The following is a 20,719-nucleotide window of genomic DNA, read 5'->3' on the forward strand; positions in this document are numbered from 1 at the left end:
CTATGGGGTTGGGGGGGGGGGGGTAACAGTCCAGTGGGACTAATTGGATAGCTCTTTCAAAGAGCTGGCACAGCTGTGATGGGATGAATGGTCTCCTGCGCTGTATCATTCTAGGATGAGCTGGTTATTCTCTTTGCTGTTTGTGGTATCTTGGCTTTGGGCAAAAGCAATTAATTGTATGCCCTGCCCTTTGTGGACCTCTTGCTCACACGTGTCAGGAGTGAGGTAAATGCGGGTCCTTTTTTTTCAGTACGTCGGGATTTGTGGTGACCTTTGCAATTTTGCATCCATCCGTGGCCCACCACCCATGTATCCACGTGGCGATGGCGCAATGCAAACAACGAGCGGCTTTGCAGAGGTGTCTGAGCTGCCAATCAATCGGTGACGTCATCCCGGGGAGGCAGCGGCTGACAGGGAGAAGAGGGGAGGAGGAGGAGGGGTGGGGAATCCCCGGGCGGGCCCCAGCAGCGGCAGCTGTCAATCAGGGGGAGTAGGAGGAGGAGGAGGAGGAGGAGGCGGGGCTGGTGGCCGGGGGAATCCCCGGGCGGGCCCCAGCAGCGGCAGCTGTCAATCAGGGGGAGTAGGAGGAGGAGGAGGAGGAGGAGGCGGGGCTGGTGGCCGGGGGAATCCCCGGGCGGGCCCAGCAGCGGCAGCTGTCAATCAAGGGGTGGGTTGGTTGGTTGGTTGGTTGGGGGGGGGGTTGCTGGTTCGGTTGCCGTGGTGACGGAGTCCCCTGGAATCTGGTGCCTGCCTGTCAATCACCCGGGACGAGCAGGAAGGCGGCCGCCGGCGCTGCGGAGATGGCCGAGGTAAGGAAGCGGTTCTGCTCTTGTAACAGCCGGTGCGTTCCTTTCCATGCACCCCTCCCTCCCGAGCCCGAGTCGCGGGGTGGTGGGGCGGAGGGAATTGCACATTAATTTGCAATGGGTGTGGGGTGTGGGGGGTGGGGGGGGGGAGAGAGAGAGAGAGAAAATACCTCCCACATCGATGGCAATCGGGATATCCCCGGCTTATTGCATTGCTGCAAACGCTGGGGGGGGGGGGGGGGGGGGGGGGGGTGGACAAGATCTCGGTAACTTGGTGGGGTGGGGGCTGATCTCACTCTTGTCCCTCTTGCTTGGGGACTGAATGCAAAGCGCGGCCTGTCCGGAGCAAGCAGCCCAACGCGAAACATTTGATGGACATCGTCCGCCCTTGCGCCCGGGTCCGGTTGCATTTTAAATGTTGCACGTTTCAAATGATAAGGACCCCCCCCCCCGCGCCCCCCACAACATCTGAACCGTGCATTTATCTCCCAGAGCAAAGAGCATTTATTATTTTTTTATTATTATTCATTCATGCATCGGTTCCTCCCTCATTAGGCCTGAATCTCTTCGCTGTGGAGACGGTAATGTAATTTGCCCATCTTCGTAGCACTAATCAAATGTTTCCTCTTTTATTTTTTTGAGAACAAATCAAGAGCTTGTTGCTTCCTCAGGACGAGGCACAGAGAGAGAGAGAGAGAGAGACTGACTGACTGATTGATTGACAGGCAAGATAATCGTTTCCAAGAGCCAAGGGGAAGGCCAGATTTGCTGAAAAGTGCTCCAACAACATTACCTTTGTACTCTTGCTGCAGGAGCATGTGATTCCACCGGAGTGCAGCAAGTCAGGCTTACCAAGGGAAGACCCTTTCCTCCCCGAAACTGCAGCCTGGCAGCAACCGGTGAGCGTTGCTGCATCAGCTGGTGTTGCGGCTCCAACAGGTGGTGGGCACCGGGCTGTTCGGTGTCTTGGTGGGTTTGTATTCATCCCTACGCAACACTTTTCTTCAGACCCCCTTCTCTTTAAGTAACCCCCCCCCACCCACCGCCGCCGAGGGGCGGCTTTAGTTTTACTCTTTCCATGGGGACATGGGCGTCACTGGCAAGACCAGCATTTATATGCCGCCCATCCCTAATGGCTCTTTGAGCTGAGTTGGCTTGCCAGGCCATTTCACCGAACTGCGTGGCTGTGGGATTAAAAAACAAAAAAAAACTGCGGATGCTGGAAATCCAAAACAGAAACAGAATTACCTGGAAAAACTCAGCAGGTCTGGCAGCATCGGCGGAGAAGAAAAGAGTTGACATTTCGAGTCCTCATGACGCTTCGACAGCACTGGGTGAATCCAAGGAAGAATCCAAGGAATTTCACTCCTCTTCTTGGATTCACCCAGTTCTGTGGAAGGGTCATAAGGACTCGAAACGTCAACTCTTTTCTTCTCCGCCGATGCTGCTAGACCTGCTGAGTTTTTCCAGGTAATTCTGTTTTCGTATGGCTGTGGGTCTGGAGTCACGTGTAGGCCAGACCGGGTAAGGATGGCAGGTTTCCTCCCCTGAAGGGGCATTAGTGAACCAGATGGGTTTTTCCGTCAATCGGCGATAGTTTCATGGTCACCATTACTGAGGCTCGCTTTCAGTTCCAGATTTATTCACTGAATTTAAATTCCACCAGCTGCAGTGTTGGGATTTGAACCCGTGCCCACTGTCTCCCCCATACTCTGCATGAATGGCAGTTAGAATTGTTGATAAATGACGTTGTAGCCCACTGGTTTAAACTGGGGATATATCCAAGTACAAAAAGGCTTGCAGAGGTCACAAATTTACATGGTATAAACATTGTTTTTAAAACAACAAAGGTCCATTTAGTTAACTGTTTACCATGCTGATAGTGGTAGCCTCATGATACAATGATAATGGAGTTGTTGATCAGTGAAGGGAGTTGAGGACATCCACAGATTGAGATCATGAGAAGGGTGGAATGGTGCTGAAGGATGAGGCTTGGGTTCGACAGAAGGAGGAAGAAGAATGTGGAGCCAGAGCTTAGCGAGCGAAGACCAATAGCGCAGGACAGCGCCAAGATTGGGAGGAACGAAAACAATGTAAAAACTGGGAACTAGCAATTGGGCAATATGGGTCAGAATGTCTCCTCATAGCAGCAGGGGAACTCTGGTGGTGAATAAATAAGAGTTAGAGATGTTAAAAAGGAAAGAAAGAATTTGTATTTATATAGTGCCTTTTGTGAGCTCAGGTTGCCCCAAAAGAGCTTTGCAGCCAATGATGTGGTCCTGAAGTGTAGCCACTGTTCCAGGGAATTGAAGCCAATTACAGCAAGATCCCACAAATGCCAATGAGATAATGACTAGATCACCTGTTTTTGCTGAGGGATAAATATCAGCCCCGGAGCACTGGGGAGAATCCCGCTTGCTCTCCTGCAAAATGGTACCGCTGAATCTGTGAGGGCAGATAGGTCTCGGTTTAACTCGGTCTGCTCTGGGAGACGGTACCGCCAACAGTGCAGCACTCTCCAGGTTACGTGCTCTAGTCTCTGGAGTGGGACTTGTACCCAGGACCTTCTGAGTCAGAGGTGAGAGGTCACCCACTGAGTCATATCTCGCCAACACTGCAGCTGATTAAAAAAATTGATCTATTTTTGTGATCACGTTGGGTAATATTTTGAAAAGACCTAGTTGTCTTAAGACATTTTGCAGAAAAAATACCCTGAATTTTCAATTAACATTTTAAATGAAGAGTAAAGACAGTTTGCACTGGAATCCAGTGGTCAAACATAGATGATAGTTTTTAATTTGACCACCAGTTACACATTGCACTCTGTAGAGAAATTCAGTCCCCTTCATTCATTGAAATTATCTGCAAGATATAACTCTGGTTGTTTTTATTCTACAATTATAAATTGAGTGGGGGTGGGGGTGGAGTGCGGGGTTGGTGGAGCATGGGGTAGGGGTGGTGGAGTGTTGGGTTGGAGGTGGGGGTTAGGGTTGGTAGGAGGGGGATGGGTGGGGGTCGGTAGCAGGCTGGGGGGCCAGTGGGTGGGGTGGGGGGAGGGCGGGATGGGGCGTAAGGGTGTTAAGGGGAGGGGATGAGGGGTCGGTGGTGGGGGTGGGGAGAAAGGTGTGGGGAGGGTGGGAGGGTGTGTGGGGGTGGTAAGGGGGTGGGTGGGGAGAGGGTACAGAGGCAGTAGGGGGTGGGCCATTTTACACATGGGGAGGTGGTGGCGTAATCACTGGACTGGTATTCCAGAGACCCAGGGTTCGAATCCCACCACAGCAGATGGTGGAATTTGAATTTGATAAAAACCTGGAATAAAAAATCTGATGATGACCATGAAACCATTGCCGATTGTCATAAAAATCCATCTGATTCACTAATGCCCTTTGGGGAAGGGAATCTGCCATCCTTACCTGGTCTGGCCTACATGTGACTCCAGACCCACAGCAATGTGGCTGACACCTAAATAGGCAATTATTGAGCCAGACTGATGGGCAATAAATGCTGGCCTAGCCAGCAATACCCACTTCTCATGAACAATTTTTAAAAAAAAATCAAGATCTTGCACAACCAGGGGCCAGTAGTCTTGAGTAAAGGAACCCGTGGCTCCAACAAGTACTTATGAACCCCGCAGGTTTACTTTGGGTTTACCGCTAGCTGTGAGAGACCAGGGTGTCAGGAACTGGTGCGCAAGCACCTCGCAAAACCTCAGTGTGGAAGTAACCATTTGTCCCCCACTGTGGGCTATTTCTGTCTCCTGTTAGTTTTTGTTCAAATTCAGGTAGCTCGGCCACGCAGTGCCTGACCTTTTTGGTGGGAGATGTGGAACGTTAGTAGTATGTGGAACGTTAGGAGTACTGTTTGGGCGCCGCACTTTAAGAAAGAGGTAAAGGCATTAGAGACAGTGCAGATAAGGTTCCAGAGATGAAGGGCTCCAGCGACCTGGTTAGATTGGAGAAGTTGAGACTAGTTTCCTTGAAGGGAAGGTTGAGAGGAGATTTGATCGAGGTGTTCAAAATCATGAGGGACCTGGACAGTGTAGATAGAGAGAAACTGTTCCTATTAGTGGAAGGATCGAGAAACACAAATTTAAAGTAATTGGCAAAAGAAACAATGGAGACAGGGGAAGAAACTTTTACATGCAGAGAGTGGTTAAGATCTAGATTATGCTGCCTGAGAGTGCGGTGGATGTGGACTCAATTGAGGTGTTCGAGAGGGTTTATTATCTGCAAAGGAACAATGTGTAAGGTTACGAGGAGAAGGCAGGAGAATGACACTGGGTAAATTGCACCTTCGGAGAGCTGGCACGTACATGACAGACCGAATGGCTTGTGCTGTAACAATTCTGCGATAAGTCTTCCCTTTACCCTCCTCCGGTTCAGTGGCCGGTTATAAAAATAATCAAAATTGAATAACTCCTCTTTACTCTTTTGAGCAACCAATTAAACTAAATTAAAGAAAACAAGGGACCAATTAAAAGAGCAGCCCCTTAAAGGGACACCGCAAAAAGGAAAACTAATCTTAAAGGAAACTAACAAACATCAGGTTAAAAAATAGCTCCCTCTTTACTCCCGCACACTTCCCGATATCAAGGGCCGTGATTGAGACAAGCAAACCTAATCTCCCAGACGGCAGTGGTGAAATGATGGTTTGAGGAGGGCGTGACGTTCTATTCATTGTGAACATCAGTGTACACCTTGAAGAATTTGCTGCTTTTCTCGCTCTCTCTCTCTCTCTCTCTCTCTCGTTTGGTCTTTCTTCATCCAACCTTTCAAAACCTGTGAGCAAAATACCACAGGTGCTGAATCTCTGGAAGAAGCAGAGAACCTTCTGATGAAAGGTCACAGGCCTGAAACGTTAACTCGGTTTCTCCCTCTCTCTCGCTCTCTCTCCAGAGGCTGCCTGACCTGAGCGTTTCCAGCGCTTGTTCAAAAAGATAAATAATCCCACTTGCTGTTGGGAGATCTTGGGAAGCTGGGAAGAAGAAAAGTGAGCTCTTAGCGAAGAGTGTGGCCAGCTTCCGGTCTAAAGTTTGCAAGGCCCCTGATCTGTACTAACTGTGTCTCAGGCCCAACTTGGAGCAGGGACCCTGGTCTAAGTTACCTCAGCATTTGCCTGAGGGTGCGCCCTAAGGCCCTGCATCATCTTCACTCTCTGATTTTTGTTCCCTCCCCTCCAGGTGCACAATCTTCAGGAGTTACAGCCGAGCGCCTCGTTGGCAACGAAGGTCTTCATCCAGCGAGACTACACAGATGGCATCCTGTGCCAGTTTCAAACCAAGTTCCCTCCAGAGTTGGAGAGCCGGGTATTTTTCCTATTGGCATTCTTTCCTTTGCAAATAAGAACATAAGAAATAGGAGCAGGAGTAGGCCATTCGGCCCACCACCTGGCCTGCTGCTCCATTCAATAAGATCGTGGCCGACCTGATTGGTTAGCGCAGAGAACTGGGCTGAGGAGCTTAGTGCTGAGCAGAAGCTGACCAGCTAGGGGAAAAGAAAGAAAGTTAGCACATGTCTGACTGGCCTGTTTGCAGGCAGCCATTGCACATGCCAACCTATCTAGAGACTGATGTCTTAACATTGGACAAGTTGCGTTCGCAGATTAACCTCAATTATTTGCCTCTCCGTCTGCTTGCTGGTCTGTGCTGAGGTCAGTAATCACTGCAGGAGTAATTTGGGGGCAGTTGATCCCTGTCCATGACCCGGATTGTGGGTACAAATCCTTGAGCATAGAAGGTTAAGGGGTGATTTGATTGAGGTGTTTAGGATGATTAAAAGATTTGAGAAGGTAGATTAAAGAGAAACTATTTCCTGTGGTGTGGGGAGTCCAAAGCAGGGAGGGGTCATAACCTACTACCTTGTGTAAGTGGGAGAACTCCAGCCCCCCCCCATCACACCCCCCCACAACTGAACAACCAATCCCACTTCCTCTAATGAGCCTGACTGACTAGTCTGTAGCCAATAGGGGCCCTGGACCTGCCTGGCCCAGGAATTGGATTACTGAGCAGTTCAGTTCCAATTCCCCATCAACAAACATCTCCTATAGAAGCCAAAGAAAAACAAGGGGACACGGGGAACATACCCGACTGGTAAAAGGCTACGTGCACCCAGGTGTTGGTATACTGGAAACGCCACCAATGTGGAGAACAGGTTAATAACTCCTTTACAGCATTTTCAAAATTGGTGGAATGGCTGTGGGACCCAAAGAGGATTTTTTTTTGGTTTGAAGGGCCTCAGCCCCATCTTCTCACACCGCCCTCCAGCCGCAGTCCACGCCAGATTCTCCTTTCAACTCCACTTTCTCACCCTGTCCCTCAGTAGGTGTCCCACTCCCTATTTTCTCTCTCCCTCACGACCTTGCACACTGCCCATTTTGGGGAGTCATCGCGTTGACCGATTCCGTGACTCTCTTGCCCTTCAGGTGAGGGGGGGCCGGGGGGGTTTGTGTGGGGGTGGGGGTTTGCTCCTCCTAATTTCTAACCTGTGCACCCCATACTGCCCCACCTCTGCACGGGTGGGTATCCCTGGCACTTTGGCAGCATTCCTCCCATGCCATCTGGTGATGCAAACAGTTATGTCTGGCAGTCCAATTAATTCTAGGGTCCAGAGCCCATTGGGTCTGAATTAATCGGACTGAAAGCAAATCACAGACCCAACCGGCTAATTGCAACTTTCTCAGTCCTGACCAAACTAATGGATCCCTTATTGAGATCATAAACTTCAAAGGCTTGGCGTCCTTGGTTTCCCTGCCAAGTTCTGCTGCCGCAGGCCTCTGTTTAATCACCACTCTGGTCACTAATTTGCCTCGATGTTTGAGTTGGCATTGAGAATTTCACATCCGGTTGCCGCTGATCTTGCCGTGTGATACTCCCCACAAGACTTGGCACAGACCTAAAGGAAGAAGCCTCTAAAAACTGGCTTGCTGGTTGCTCCCAAGCAGCATTAATAAGTTTGAGAATTGTTATAAAATTCTTAGATTTGCTGAATGGTTAGCTTGCTGCAGATTTTTTTTTTGTGTGTGTTTTGTTTTAAATACTTGGCGATAGGAGGCAGGAATCAAGGCTGATTTTCCTTAACTCGAAGACTCTGAAGTTGCTTAGTGGGTTCCTGGTCCAGTAACAAAACTACTCACTACCATGAAACAATGGAAAGAGCCACAAGTGGATTCCCTGTCCTGTATGTTCTTATCTTTCTGCATATTGGGAATGGCAGCGTAGTGATTATGTCAATATATGTTTAAGAAGCAAATAGATTTCTGGACTCAAAACGGCGGCAAGGGGTATGGGGAGAGGGCGGGAGTACGGTGTTGAGATAGAGGATCAGCCGTGATCATATTGAATGGCGGAGCAGGCTGGAAGGGCCAAATGGCCTACTCCTCCTATTGTTCTATGTTTCTGTGTTAAGGGGCAAGCAATCTAGAGGATCAGGCAAGTGAAAGAGAGACGTGAGTTCAACTTCCATCAGGGCAGCTGGGGAATTTAAATTCAGTTCATTAAATAAATCTGCCAACAAGAAGCTAGTAATAGTGACTGTAAAACCACCGGATTATCAGAAAATTCCATCTGTCTTTGCTAATGGCCTGTGGGGAAGGAAACCTGCTCTCCTTATCCAGTCCAATGTTTCTGTGATTCCAGACCGTAGCAATGTGTTTGACTCTTAATTACCCGCTGAAATGGCCTAACACCCACCCCAGCTGTATTCAGGAAAGTGGCCAGCTTCTCAAAGGGCAATTATGTCTGGGCAATAAATCCTGTCAGTGAATTAAAAACAATCTGAGATGCAGGTAAGAGAAGCTACATAAATTCTTGCGCAGAAACCTGTCCTCTGCAGGCAAAAGGTACATGTCCAAGCATTGAGCCTTTTTCGAATTAAACAAAAGCACGGGGGACAATAGTTCCCTGATGCATTCTCCACGACCAGTCAAAGCCAATCAATCAGCAGCCTTTTCTCCTGCAGTATAAATTGTTGCTCCCTTTGAAATTTGGAATTCTTGCATTTGTCCTGATGAGTGCATGATGAAAAGCTTCGACAGCATGGCTCTTCATTCAGCAATAGATACCGAACCTTAAGAAAAAGCTGTTAACACAGAGCTTCCTCTCCGTCACTGAGAGTTTACACCCAATAGCATGCTCTCTCAGGTTAGGGTGACGTTTTGGAGCTGTGTGTTGCGGGTGCTTTCTGCCAGTTCTGTCATGAGCCACTGCTCATTAGCAGTGAATATCACTGAACATCAGTTGTCCTCCATAAGCAGCAGGTCGGAGAGTGAAAGGAGAAATCGGACAGAGAAATTGCACAACTCTTGCTGATTCTCACTGGGAGTGGCTGAGGAGTGGACCTCCATCCTGTTCTCTGAACTGTGGGAGACCGTGGAAGTGGGTTATTGAAACCTCCAAACTATCTGTTCCTATTTCTTTACATTTCAGGTTGAAAGACACTACTTTGAAGAAACAGTGAAGACCTTAAACAATTATTATGCTGAGGCAGAGAAAATTGGGGGAACGTCCTACTTTGAAGGCTGCCTGGCTTGTATTACTGCCTATGTCATCTTCATATGTATGGAGACCCGATATGAAAAGGTATCACTGGAATGCCAAGAGGCCTCAATTCGTTCTGCACAGAGGTTGTGGCTAAGCAACTAAGCTTGTGGCAGAAGCGAATCAGGGCTGCTTTGCGTTAGATGCTGGCCTTTCAACTCTTCGACATGGTTTCATATCCAGCCCAGCCCAGTGTCCCCTGTTGGTCGTTAGACTCCATTATCGATTAGTCTTTCTTGAGTTTCTAATAAAAGGGCATGTCCCCAGTTTGACATAGTGAGGCTGCAGGGTAGCTGATGTGGGGAGTGTGACAGTGCAGGGCCATCAGAGAAGACATAGGCCATTTTGCCCCACAAGCATGTCTCACGAGGATATGTCACATGGGGGCACTCTTGAGGTGCGGTTGAGGTATTTTGGGACTGTGCAGAGGGAGCTTAGTTCCGCATTTTGCTGTGTTGCACCTGACCTAGACCCTTGGTACTAGCACTGGGTCTCCAGATGGGATATAGTTTTATTCCCAGAACTAATGTTCCTTCACTGAATCATAGACTTTTTAGAATGCAGAGCAAAGTCATTCAGTCAACTGTGCCCATGCCACTCCTCGAAAGAGCAAAATAAAAGCAAATAAAAGTGCTTACAGTTTAGGATTGACGTAAAATGAGATTTGCAAAAAAAAATGAACACTTAGTGAGAGGTCTAAATGGCTGACATGCTAAAACCCCAAGAGGCACTCTGAAATGGCAGGCAATCACGAACTATGCACTGCGCACAGCCTTCACTGTATCTTTTGCACCTTAGGCCTGTGTCTGGAACTTTCACTGAGCTGGATCACTAGCATTCCCTCACTTGCAGCTTAATTCCTCTCTATTACCAGAATTGGCATTAGGTCACTGTGAGGCGGCAGTGGGTTTTGTGAAAGAAACACCTTTTGTGGAATGGCGAGCTATATACCCAGCATCCATAGGGACAGGGAAACCTCTCTATCTCGGGGATTGCTTGCTTGTTCAGGGATAGAGTGGTGTCTCTGCCGCTGTGGATACTGGGTGAAGAACTCCCCACCTTACTGAAATTAGTTAAAGTACATACAATGAGCATTTTGAACACAAGGGCACCTGAAATAGAAGGACAGCTGAGACCCATACCTAAGGTACCTGGAATGACCTGGTGAAAGGCAAAATACTGCAGATGCTGGAAATCTGAAACAAAAACAAAAAAATGCTGGAAAAACTCAGCGTGTTGTTTTGTTTTTGATTTGGAATGACCTGGTGTTGTGTCTGGCAGTTCGGGCACATTAGTTTTTCAGCCTGTTAGCCAAGCTCTTCCTGACTGACCTATACCTCGTTTACATGGCTGGCGCCTCCATTGTTTGGAGTAGGTTGCCAGCGGTCAAGCCATTGGTACTACTGGCATTGCCTTAGAACTGGACTGGGGTTGCATCGTTGATCCCTGGTACAGGATTCTGATCCTGCCTTGGGCCTAGGTGGAGAGATAGTTAAACATTCCCTCAGGTCTTTTCTACCGCATCCCTCACAAAGAGACGGGGAAGGAGGGCTGCCCACCCAGGACAGGTTACAGTGTAACTCAGGAAGCTAGGCTGACAGTGGTATGTGACAGAGAAGAGAACCTGGAGGCACAAACGGGCGCTTGATGGCTGTTGCCCAGTTGCGACTGCGCATTATCTCGTGGCCCTGCAGTGTCACCAGGATCCTTTGTGACAGATTAAAAGGAGTTCCTGTTACCGCAGGAAACAAGACACTTAAGAAACTTGCGCTATCTGGTGGCCACCGCTGAGTGGCTCCTCATTGATGGTATCCTTGGAACTGTTTCAGTTGCTTTAATGAAGTTACTGGATGAGGCCTGCTGCCACACTGTGGCCTACTCTAGGCAACCAGAGGCTGGGCAACGGGTGTAAAGTTGCCCATTTGACCCTGTTTACAGCATCTCGGCTTTCTTTCAAAAACAGATGGCCATTGTTGAAGGCAATACGATCTGCATGAGAACTTTCCTTTTCTTTTATTCCCCTTCTTCTGAAAAGTAAGGTTTTAATTCCAGAACAAAGCCAAATGTGATACGGGTCAGTCAGGGAGAGCTTGGCTAAGAGGATGAAAAATTAAAGGGGAGTCGAGATTTAGTTTTGTTTCCCATATGATGAATATAATTGATGTTGTATTGCTGAAATTATAGAACAATTAGATGTATTTTTTTTTTGGAAAAAGTGATTGGAGTCCTAAGAACTGTGAGATGTTGATGGTTAAAAACTTGCTTAGAATTTGCAGCACAGAAAAGGGCCATTTCCCCTAACAGGCTCACACTGGTGTTAATAATCCACAACAAGCCTCCTCCCACTCTACTTCATCTCACCCCATCAACAGATTCTTCTGAGACATTCGTTGCTGGGTGAAAAATGTTCCTGCAGGGTCTTCATTCAGGTTCCAGCTGGGAGGGTTTCCTTTGGCACATTATTTTTGTCTTTTTTACTGGTTTCAGTACCAGTGCATCAATAGGATCCTCACCAGAATGTGGAGGTGTGCTCGTAGAAGTTGGTGCATCAGTGAATGGAGGATGATAGAAGATGTCCTTGGCAGTGCTATCAAGTGGCACTGACTCAACAATAACCTCCTCACTGACTCTCAGTTTGGGTTCGGCCAGGGCCACTCAGCTCCTGACCATATTACAGCCTTAGTCCAAACATGGACAAAAGAACTGAACTCAAGAGGTGAGGTGAGAGCAACTGCCCTTGACATCAAGGCAGCATTTGACCGAGTGTGGCATGATAAGGTCAGAAGTGGGGATGTTCGCTGATGATTGCACAATGTTCACCATTCATGATTCCTCAGATACTGAAGCAGCCCGTGTCCAAATGCAGCAAGACCTGGACAATATCCAGGCTTGGGCTGACAAGTGGCAAGTAATATTTGTGCCACACAGGCAACAGCCATCTCCAACAGGAGAGAATCCAATCACCTCCCCATGACATCCAATAGCATTACCATCGCTGAATCCCCCACTATCATTATAAATGATTTGGATGTGGGGACCAATTTTAATATTTCTAAATTTGATGATGACGCCAAACTGGGTGGGAATGTAAGTTATGAGGAGGCTTCAAGAGAACTTGAACAGGCTAAGTGAATGGGCAAGAATATGGCAGATGGAATATAATGTGAATAAGTGTAAAGTTATTCATTTTGGTAGAAAAAACAGAAAGGCAGAGCATTTCTTAAATGGCGAGAGGTTGGGAACTGTGGGTGTCCAAAGGGACCTGAGTGTCCTTGTTCTTCAGTCACTAAAAGTTAGCACGCAGGTGCAGCAAGAAATTAGCAAGATAAATGGTATGTTGGCCTTCATCATGAGGAGATTTGTGTACAGGAGTAAGGACGTCTCGCTGCAATTGTATAGAGCCTTGGTGAGACCAACTGTGCACAGTTTTTGTCTCCTTATCTAAGGAAGGATTTGCTAATTTATAGAGGGAGTATAACGGATGTTCACCTGACTAATCCCTGGGATGGCAGGATTGTCGTATCAGGAGTGATTGGGGAAACTGGGCCTGTATTCCCTAGAGTTTCGAAGAATGAAGGGTGACCTCATTGAAACTTACAAAATTCTTACAGGGTGGATGTAGATCAGATGTTTCACCAGGCTGGTGAGTCTAAAACCAGGGGATGTAATCTCTGGATAAGGGGCAGGCCATTTAGGACTGAGATGAGGAGGAATTTCTTCACTCAGAGGGTGGTGAATCTTTGGAATTCTCTACTCCAGAGGGCTGTGGAATCTCAGTCATTGAGCATCTTCAAGACAGAAATTGATAGATTTCTGGATACTAATGGCATCAAGGGATATGGAGATAGTGCAGGAAAGTGGCACTGAGATAGAAGATCAGTCGTGATCTACTTGAATGACAGAGCAGGCTCGATGGCTGAGTGGCCTACTCCAGTTCCTATGTTCCCCCAGTATCAACATCCTGAGGGCTACCATTGACGAGGAACTGAGCTGGAACAGCCATATAAATACTGGGTGGAATTTTCCATTCTGGGGCTAAATCCTGTTGCATGAGTGGGAAACGGGAATGTTCCTGACCTCCTGACTCCCCAAAGCCTGTCCACCATCTACAAGACACAAGTCAGGAGTGCGATGGAATGCTCCCCACTTGCCTGGATGAGTGCAGCTCCCACAACACTCAAGAAGCTTGACACCATCCAGGACAAAGCAGCCCACTTGATTGGCAGCCCATCCACTACCCTCAACATCCACTACCCTCAACATCCACTCCCTCCAACACCCACTCCCTCCAGCAGTGTGTACCATCCACAAGATGCACTGTAGCAACTCACCAAGGCTCCTTTGACAGCGCTTTCCAAACCCACAATCACTACCGCCTAGAAGGACAAGGGCAGCAGACACATGGGAACACCACCACCTGGGAAGTTCCCCTCCAAGCTGCTCACCATCCTGACTTGGAAATATATTGGCTGTTCCTTCACTGTCGCTGGGTCAAAATCCTGGAACTCCCTCCCTAACAGCACTGTGGGTGTACCTACACCACATGGACTGCAGCGGTTCAAGAAGGCAGCTCACCACCACCTTCTCAAGGGCAATTAGGGATGGGCAATAAATGCTGGTCTAGCCAGTGAAGCCCACATCCCGTGAAAGAGTAAAAAGAATTAGTGAATTACCAGACTCCAAAATGGATACAATATAATATGTTGAACCATCTAATGAGCAACTCAAGCATAGGTTTTCCAATTTGGTTGCGTTGAATGTGAAATTCCCATTTTCAACATTCTACGTTGGCTCTCTATCCGTCAATGCCTCAATTTAAAATTCTCATTCCTTGTGTTCAAATCTCTCCATGCTCTTGCCCATCTCTATAAGCTACTCCAGCCCTTCGAGAACTCTGCGTTCCTCCAATTCTGGCCTCTTGTGCTTTTCCCTCTTCCATCGCCCCACCGTTGGTGGCCGTGCCTTCAGGTGCCTAGCTCCTAAACTCTGGAATTCCCTCCCCCCCCCCAACCTTTTTAGGCCAATCCTTCAAAATTACCCCTTGCACTGACGTTTTAGTAAATTGTTCAAATGCCTTCCTTCTTTGGCTCAGTCTGATTCTTGCCGGATTAAGTTTCTGTGAAGGGCCTTATAATGTTTTGCTCTGTTAAAGATGCTATGTTAATGTAAGTTATTATTTTAGACAGGGAATCGGATGCAGTATTGAAACCTTGAATTTACCTTTGCAAAATGCTTGAAGTGTTTGGCACAAGTTTCTGCTCTTTGATTAAAAATTATATCATCTTATTTTTTCTTCTTTCTAATGCTTTAGTTACCAAAATCACAGCTGTTCAGCCACCAAGTTGTCATAATGTTTTCTTGGAAGATAACTAATGTGTAACCAGTGATGAATGGTTGCTGCAGCAATTAATGTAAATTGATAATTAGTTTGTTAAAAATGGACCACACCTCCTTTTGTTCTGTGCTGGAGGCAGCACACATCCCCGTTCTTCCCTGATGGTTCACTGTTGGGAATTTTTGTGGTTTTGCCTTGCTTTGCTCCATCTGGGAGTAAGTGGTTTGCCTTACTGGAGACCTGGGTGAAGGCCCAACTCCAGAACACCCACAACAACTTACGTTTATATAGCCCCTTTAAAATGTAATAAAGCGCCCCTCGGTGCTTTGTAGGAACCTGATAAAACAAAGTATGACACCGAGTAAGGAGATAGGGCCCAGGCAACTGAAGGCATGATCGCCAATGATGGCGTGATTAAAATCATGGATGCTCGACTGGCCAGAATTAGAGGGGCGCCAGTGCTTTGGAGGGTCGGAGGAGATTGCAGCGATAGGGACTGATGAGGCCATGGTGGGATTTGAAAATGAGGACGAGAATTTTAAAACTAAGGCGTTGCTTGACCAGGAGCTGGTGTGGGTCAGCGAGACGCAGGGGTGATTGTTGAACGGGACTTCAGGTTAAGACGCAGGCAGCAGAGATTCGGTTGACCTCAAGCTTACCAGGGAAAGAAGGTGGGAGACTGAACTGGAGGAGACAAGACAAATCAAGGGGGTCTTAGTTGAGTGACAGTAAGGCTGGAATTTTCCGGCCCCTCACTCCGACGGGATCTTCTGGTTCCCCCGAAGTGGACAGATGTTTGAATGGGTGGGAGCAGGGTGGGGGAACCCCCCTACCCTGGCAGGGCTGGAAAATTCCGGCCTAAGCTTTTTACAACAAACCCTGTAGCTAATTTGACCCTGAGCTTGAGTTTTAAAAGCCTCGCAGTTTGCAACTAAAGACAAACTTGCGATGAGGCCAGTGCTCGGAAGGTCGCTCTGATTGAAGAAAGGGCATGGTTCATTTTGATTTTCATCCTTCTAATTGTGCCAGCTGCCCACTACAACATCTCCACTTCGCCCACCCTTCCAGCACTTGCCAGCGTTGCCCATATTCCAAAAAATATATATACTTTTTAAAAAAAAAATGGCCTGTGGCTCCTCTACCAGCTCTCTTTGAAAGAGCAGAGCATTGGTTCCAATCCCCTGGATTTCCCCTCCCCACAAAAATCCTATAAGTGTTTTCTCTTCAAATAGTTATCTAATTCCCATTTGAAAGTTAGTCTTGAATTTGCTTCCAGATCACAATGACACGCTAAGTGTATCAAAGAAAGAATGTCTTCTCACATTGTCTCAGGTGCTCCCCTACATGCAAGCCCAAAACTCTTGGGTTGACTGTACTTTTCACTGCCACTGTGGGCCCAGCATTATCTCCACATAGTTCACCGGCAACCATTTAGCCAGCAGAACTGGAGTGTGGGCGGCTGCACCAGTGCTGCTGGAGTTACTGCATACTTGCTTCTCTGTCGTCTGTTCTCTTCTTAGGTTTTGAAGAAGATTTCCAAGTACATTCAGGAACAGAATGAGAAAATCTACGCCCCCCGAGGATTGTTGGTCACAGATCCTATCGAGCGTGGGCTGCGAGTTGTACCCTTTCACAGATCTCTTTCGGGTTTGATTCCCTGGGGGCGAATTCAACTCCTGATGGCGCCTCGACAGGTGGGACCGTGCATTGATAGATTGACAGGGATGGGCCGTTTGGTTCATCTGGTCTAGGCTGCTATTTATGCTTCTGCTGTACTTTATCTAACCCGGTGCTTCTCAGATTTCTTTCCGACTTGACCCCATTTTAAAGCCTGAAACTTCACGTGACCCCCCAGACTGAAAATTGTGGAGGGGTGGGGAGAAGGTTGGAGAGTTGTTGACTGGGTTTGTTGGGGGGTGGGGTGGTTGGTTTAAAACTGCTGGGTTTGCCCTGAAGGAAAAAAGCAAAGACCCACCTTTCCATAGGCTGTGGTTGTCAGAGAAACGACGAGCAAGCCCCACGCTCACCCACTCGCTGAAGAAAAGCGAGTTTGAAAGGGCAGTGACGCTGTCAAAACTCAGTCCGAGCGCCATGGCTGCCTCGGAACTCTCAACCCCAAATCTCATCCCGTGACCCCACTGGGGGTGGTGACCCACAGTGTGCAACACCTGACCTAACTCCCCATCAGCATACCCTTCTATTACCTTTCTCCCCCTATATGTTTCCCTTTGACTGGATCGGCACTATTCACCTCAGCCGCTCACAGTGACGGCGAGTTCCACGTTCTAACCACTCTCCGGGTGAAGGAGATTCCCCCGAATCCCCTTTTGGAGTCGGAGCGGGATTGTCCGCACCCGCCCGCCGCTGCAACCTTCTGGACCCGCTGCAAGTCATTGGACTTCCGGCTGGAGAGGGGGGTGGGGGGGGTGGGGGGGATGGGGGGGTGCATCTCGCCCGCAGCTGGTCCCACCCAGGACAGGGCTGGAAAATCCCGGCCTTAGTCACAACCTTAAGAAATTGATGATCCCTGGTTTTAGACTCCTCCGCAAGTTGAAACATCTTCTCTGCACCGACCCAGTCTCTTAAGAGAAAAATGAATAATGAGGCATCAATGAAGGTGAGAAAACATTTTTACAAGGATAGCACCGGAAGTTAGAGGGTATAACTACCAGAAAGGCTGAACGGGCTGGAGCTCTTTTCCCTAGAAAGGAGAAGGCTGACGGATAACTGGAGCTTCAAGGCAATGAAAGAGTCGAATAGGGTAGATGTAGGGAAGATGTTTGCACTTGTTAGGCAAGACCATAAATATAAGATAAGTCACTAATAAACCCAATCGGGAATTTGGGAGAAACCTCTTTACCCAGTGAATGTCGGTCTCAGTCACAAACTTACTCAACAGCTGAGTCTCCACAACCTCCTGGGGCAGAGAATTCCAAAGATGCCCCACCCTCTGACTGAAGAAATTCCTCCTCAACTCGTTCCTAAATGCCTTCCCCGTTATTCTGAGACTGTGTCCCCTGGTTCTGTGTGAAAGCAGTATCTCTATTTCACCAACACCCTGGGCGGGATTTTACGACAGGGGGATTTTACGTTCCCGCTGTTATCGATGGCATTTACAACGGTCCCGTCTTCGCCGAAAGGGGGCCATAAAATTCTGCTCCCTGAGTTTATGTTTTAGGTCCTTGCTGTGTTTCTGGGTCATCCACCCTCTATCAGTCACATTAACAGTTTACATACCCACTCATCCCCCCACACTGACCTCCTTTGTTGCTTCATAAGGAGTTGGTCACGTCCCATGCGGACCACTGCAAGGGTCACCTAATCATTAGGGAGGAAGCTAATGTCCTTGAGAGGGAAAGAGGTGAGTGACAGAGGTTGATCCGGAGTGTCAGGATTTAAAATATGAGGTGCAATTAATGAGGCGTGTCTTGAGGGATCAGAGTTGGCCAGGGCACTGGGCAGAATCTTGAAGTTTGTGTGTAGTTTGAGTTTACGGAGCTGCACTGGTGAAACTGGAGTCATTGAATACAAAGGGAGTCCCTTGGAAAGCGATTAAGTGACGTGTGGAGAAAGAGGGCGAGGTTGTGAACCCATCGACAGGGGATTGGTTTTCTGGATCGGGAGATTCTTATTTATCAAATGGCTAGGGAAAAATAACGCAGAAAGCGGGCTATTGATTAAAAGCGCACAGTTAGATAGAATCCGCTCCTGGTTGGTCAAGAGAGCAGTTTCTCAAGATGCAAGACATTTGTCTATATAGCAGCTTCCACGTCCAACTGCCCCCCTGACAATACAGCATTCCCTCAGCATTGCACTAAAGTGTCTGCCTAGATCTTGTGCGCAAGTCCCTGGAGTGGGGCTCAAGGTTGGTGAAAGGCCCTAAATAAATATAAAATCTTTCGTTCTTCATCACAGAATGGTACTGCACAGGAGGAAGCCAATAAACCCATTGTGCATGTGTCAGTTCTTTGGAAGAGCTATCCAGTTAGTTCCACCGCCCCCCCCCCTCCCTACCCCTGCTCTTTCCCTATAACTTTACATAATTTTTGTATTTTAGGTACTTATCCAGTTCCCTTTATTGTTGAACCTAAAGGTTTAACCAAATACCCGTGCGTTTGTAATCTACTCCTCTTCGCTAATAAAGCTAAGGATCCTATGTGACTGTTTGCAGCCTTCTCAAGTTGTCCTTCACTCTGCGTCATGGCCTGTTTTCCTTAACCCGCTTCACTCCAGATTGAGATCGCAATCTATGAAGACAGATGCAGCAGCGGGAGCAGCAGTAGTGGCAGTGGGAGTAGCACAAGCAGCTGCAGCAGGGGCTGACGTTGGAGAGTGAGACGGCCTTCACAAAAAAAAACTAGAGCTCGTTTTCTCTTTCTTAAAAAAAAAAAATTACTCTTGCAATAACGACATTAACAACTTTATTGTATTTGAAACCATTTCTGTACCACGAGTTCGGCCTGTCATCATCTACCTTGGGTTTTGAAGGAAGAAAACACAAGGCAAGTGAACCAAGATTATTGATACCGTCCTGTTGAATAAGAGACTTTGATTTAACCCAGAATGGAATGTCGGAGATGACAATGTATTAAGAATGTTTGTAATGTAAATATTGTTAGTTAACAATAACTGGATCTCTCTGACTGTGTTGATTTCAACAGGCACTGCAACAGTTGTCCATTTCTTACCCCCCACTTCTGCTTTTATCTCTAAGCAGGATTAAATCCAATCGAAGTCGCACTCCTAATCCCGATGCCAACTGGAAAGCCATGTTGCCAACTCTTGACAGGTTTCATGACATGACCTCCTGGCTCCAATCAGTTACGCAGCCCTTTTTAATCTAGTTCCAATACTTTTATGATGCAAATGTTCCAAGAACATTTTTTTTAAAACACTGTTATTTTTTGCAGGCCAACTCCTATCTGGCTCCTGGAGGCTGCTCGTAGCATCAGTTTCCAATGGCCGGAGAGTCCAGGCTGTTCCTTGGGGAGTTAGCGACCCCAGTCTGTGTGAGAATGCTCCCATCTCTTTCCCCAACCCCCTCCTCCCGTCAGCAGTTGAGCTGCCTGCTGACATTGCCCAGGATGAGACAACAAACACAGCTTCCCCCTTTCATGGAGTCCCTTGGGCAGGGTTACTAACCCATCAGCATTGCCCTAGAGCCTCTGAGACTAGTCTCCTGGGCACTGCATGAACATTGCATAAGAAACAGGAGCAGGAGTAGACCATTCAGCCCCTCAAGCCTGCTTTTCCATTCATTAAGATCATGGCTGCTCTGGTTGTGGTCTCACCTCCGCTCTCCTGCCTGTTCCACACAACCCTTGACCCCCTTTGTCAGTCAAAATCTGTCACACTCAATCTTGGATATATTCCGTGAGCCAGCCTCTACTGTTCTCTGAGGAAGAGAATTCCAGAGACTAACGACCCTCTTGAGAGAAGAAATTCCTCCTCATTTCTGTTTTAAATGGGAAACCCCTTATTCAGAAACTATACCCCCCTATTCGATATCCCCCACAAAGGGGAAAGAGCACGAGAGAGAAAAAAAATCGTAGCGGCTTTTTGAAATTTTCTTTGAAGTCTTCTCTTTGAGGTGAGGGAGAAAAGGCTGTATTCCTGGGAGGGGCAGTTGCTGGTGCGATGGAGCCTCCAGGAATATGTTCAACCTGAGTTGGCAACTCTACGCTTGGAAGGAGCTAGCACCTAGGCTGGGCACATTGTGGGGAGGCGATGGGGGCGCAGGGGAGAGGGGAGAAAGAAAGAAATGTAGCCATCCCGTAGATTGTCTTAAATTAAAATGTGGGAAACCCCCTGCAGTGGAGGCTGTTTGCTTTCTAAGGGGAAGAGTTGGTGTAAGAAACTGGCAGCTTCCTTCTCCAAGTGCAGTCATGTGAAGGATCTGCATTTAGCCTACTTTGGGCATTTACAGCTTTTTGACGATTTTTTATTTTAAAAGAATGCGGACGCCAGACAAGGATCACTTTTGTGGAACAGAAGTCACAAGATAGAGCAGCCTGACTGGAGTGAATAATCCACATAAAATGTTCA

The 20,719-nt window shown here is 47.8% G+C and overlaps 1 protein-coding gene across 2 annotated transcripts; it reads left to right on the plus strand.

Annotated features, from left to right (window-relative positions):
- Positions 1-708: 708 nt before the first annotated feature.
- On the plus strand, positions 709-19,301 carry LOC121289936 (golgin subfamily A member 7B-like). Of its 2 annotated transcripts, none has more exons than XM_041209935.1 (5): positions 709-809; positions 5,986-6,111; positions 9,229-9,381; positions 16,195-16,368; positions 18,908-19,301. In XM_041209935.1, exons 1-5 carry the CDS (start codon positions 801-803, stop codon positions 18,995-18,997), a joined length of 552 nt encoding a protein of 183 aa, XP_041065869.1. In that variant the 5' UTR covers positions 709-800; the 3' UTR covers positions 18,998-19,301. The 2 variants fall into 2 exon arrangements, with proteins under 2 accessions (XP_041065869.1, XP_041065870.1); XM_041209936.1 differs by having other exon boundaries at positions 16,195-16,296.
- The last annotated feature ends 1,418 nt before the right edge of the window (positions 19,302-20,719 follow it).

Source organism: Carcharodon carcharias, chromosome 17 (genome assembly GCF_017639515.1).
Source record: "Carcharodon carcharias isolate sCarCar2 chromosome 17, sCarCar2.pri, whole genome shotgun sequence".
Lineage (NCBI taxonomy): Eukaryota > Metazoa > Chordata > Chondrichthyes > Lamniformes > Lamnidae > Carcharodon > Carcharodon carcharias.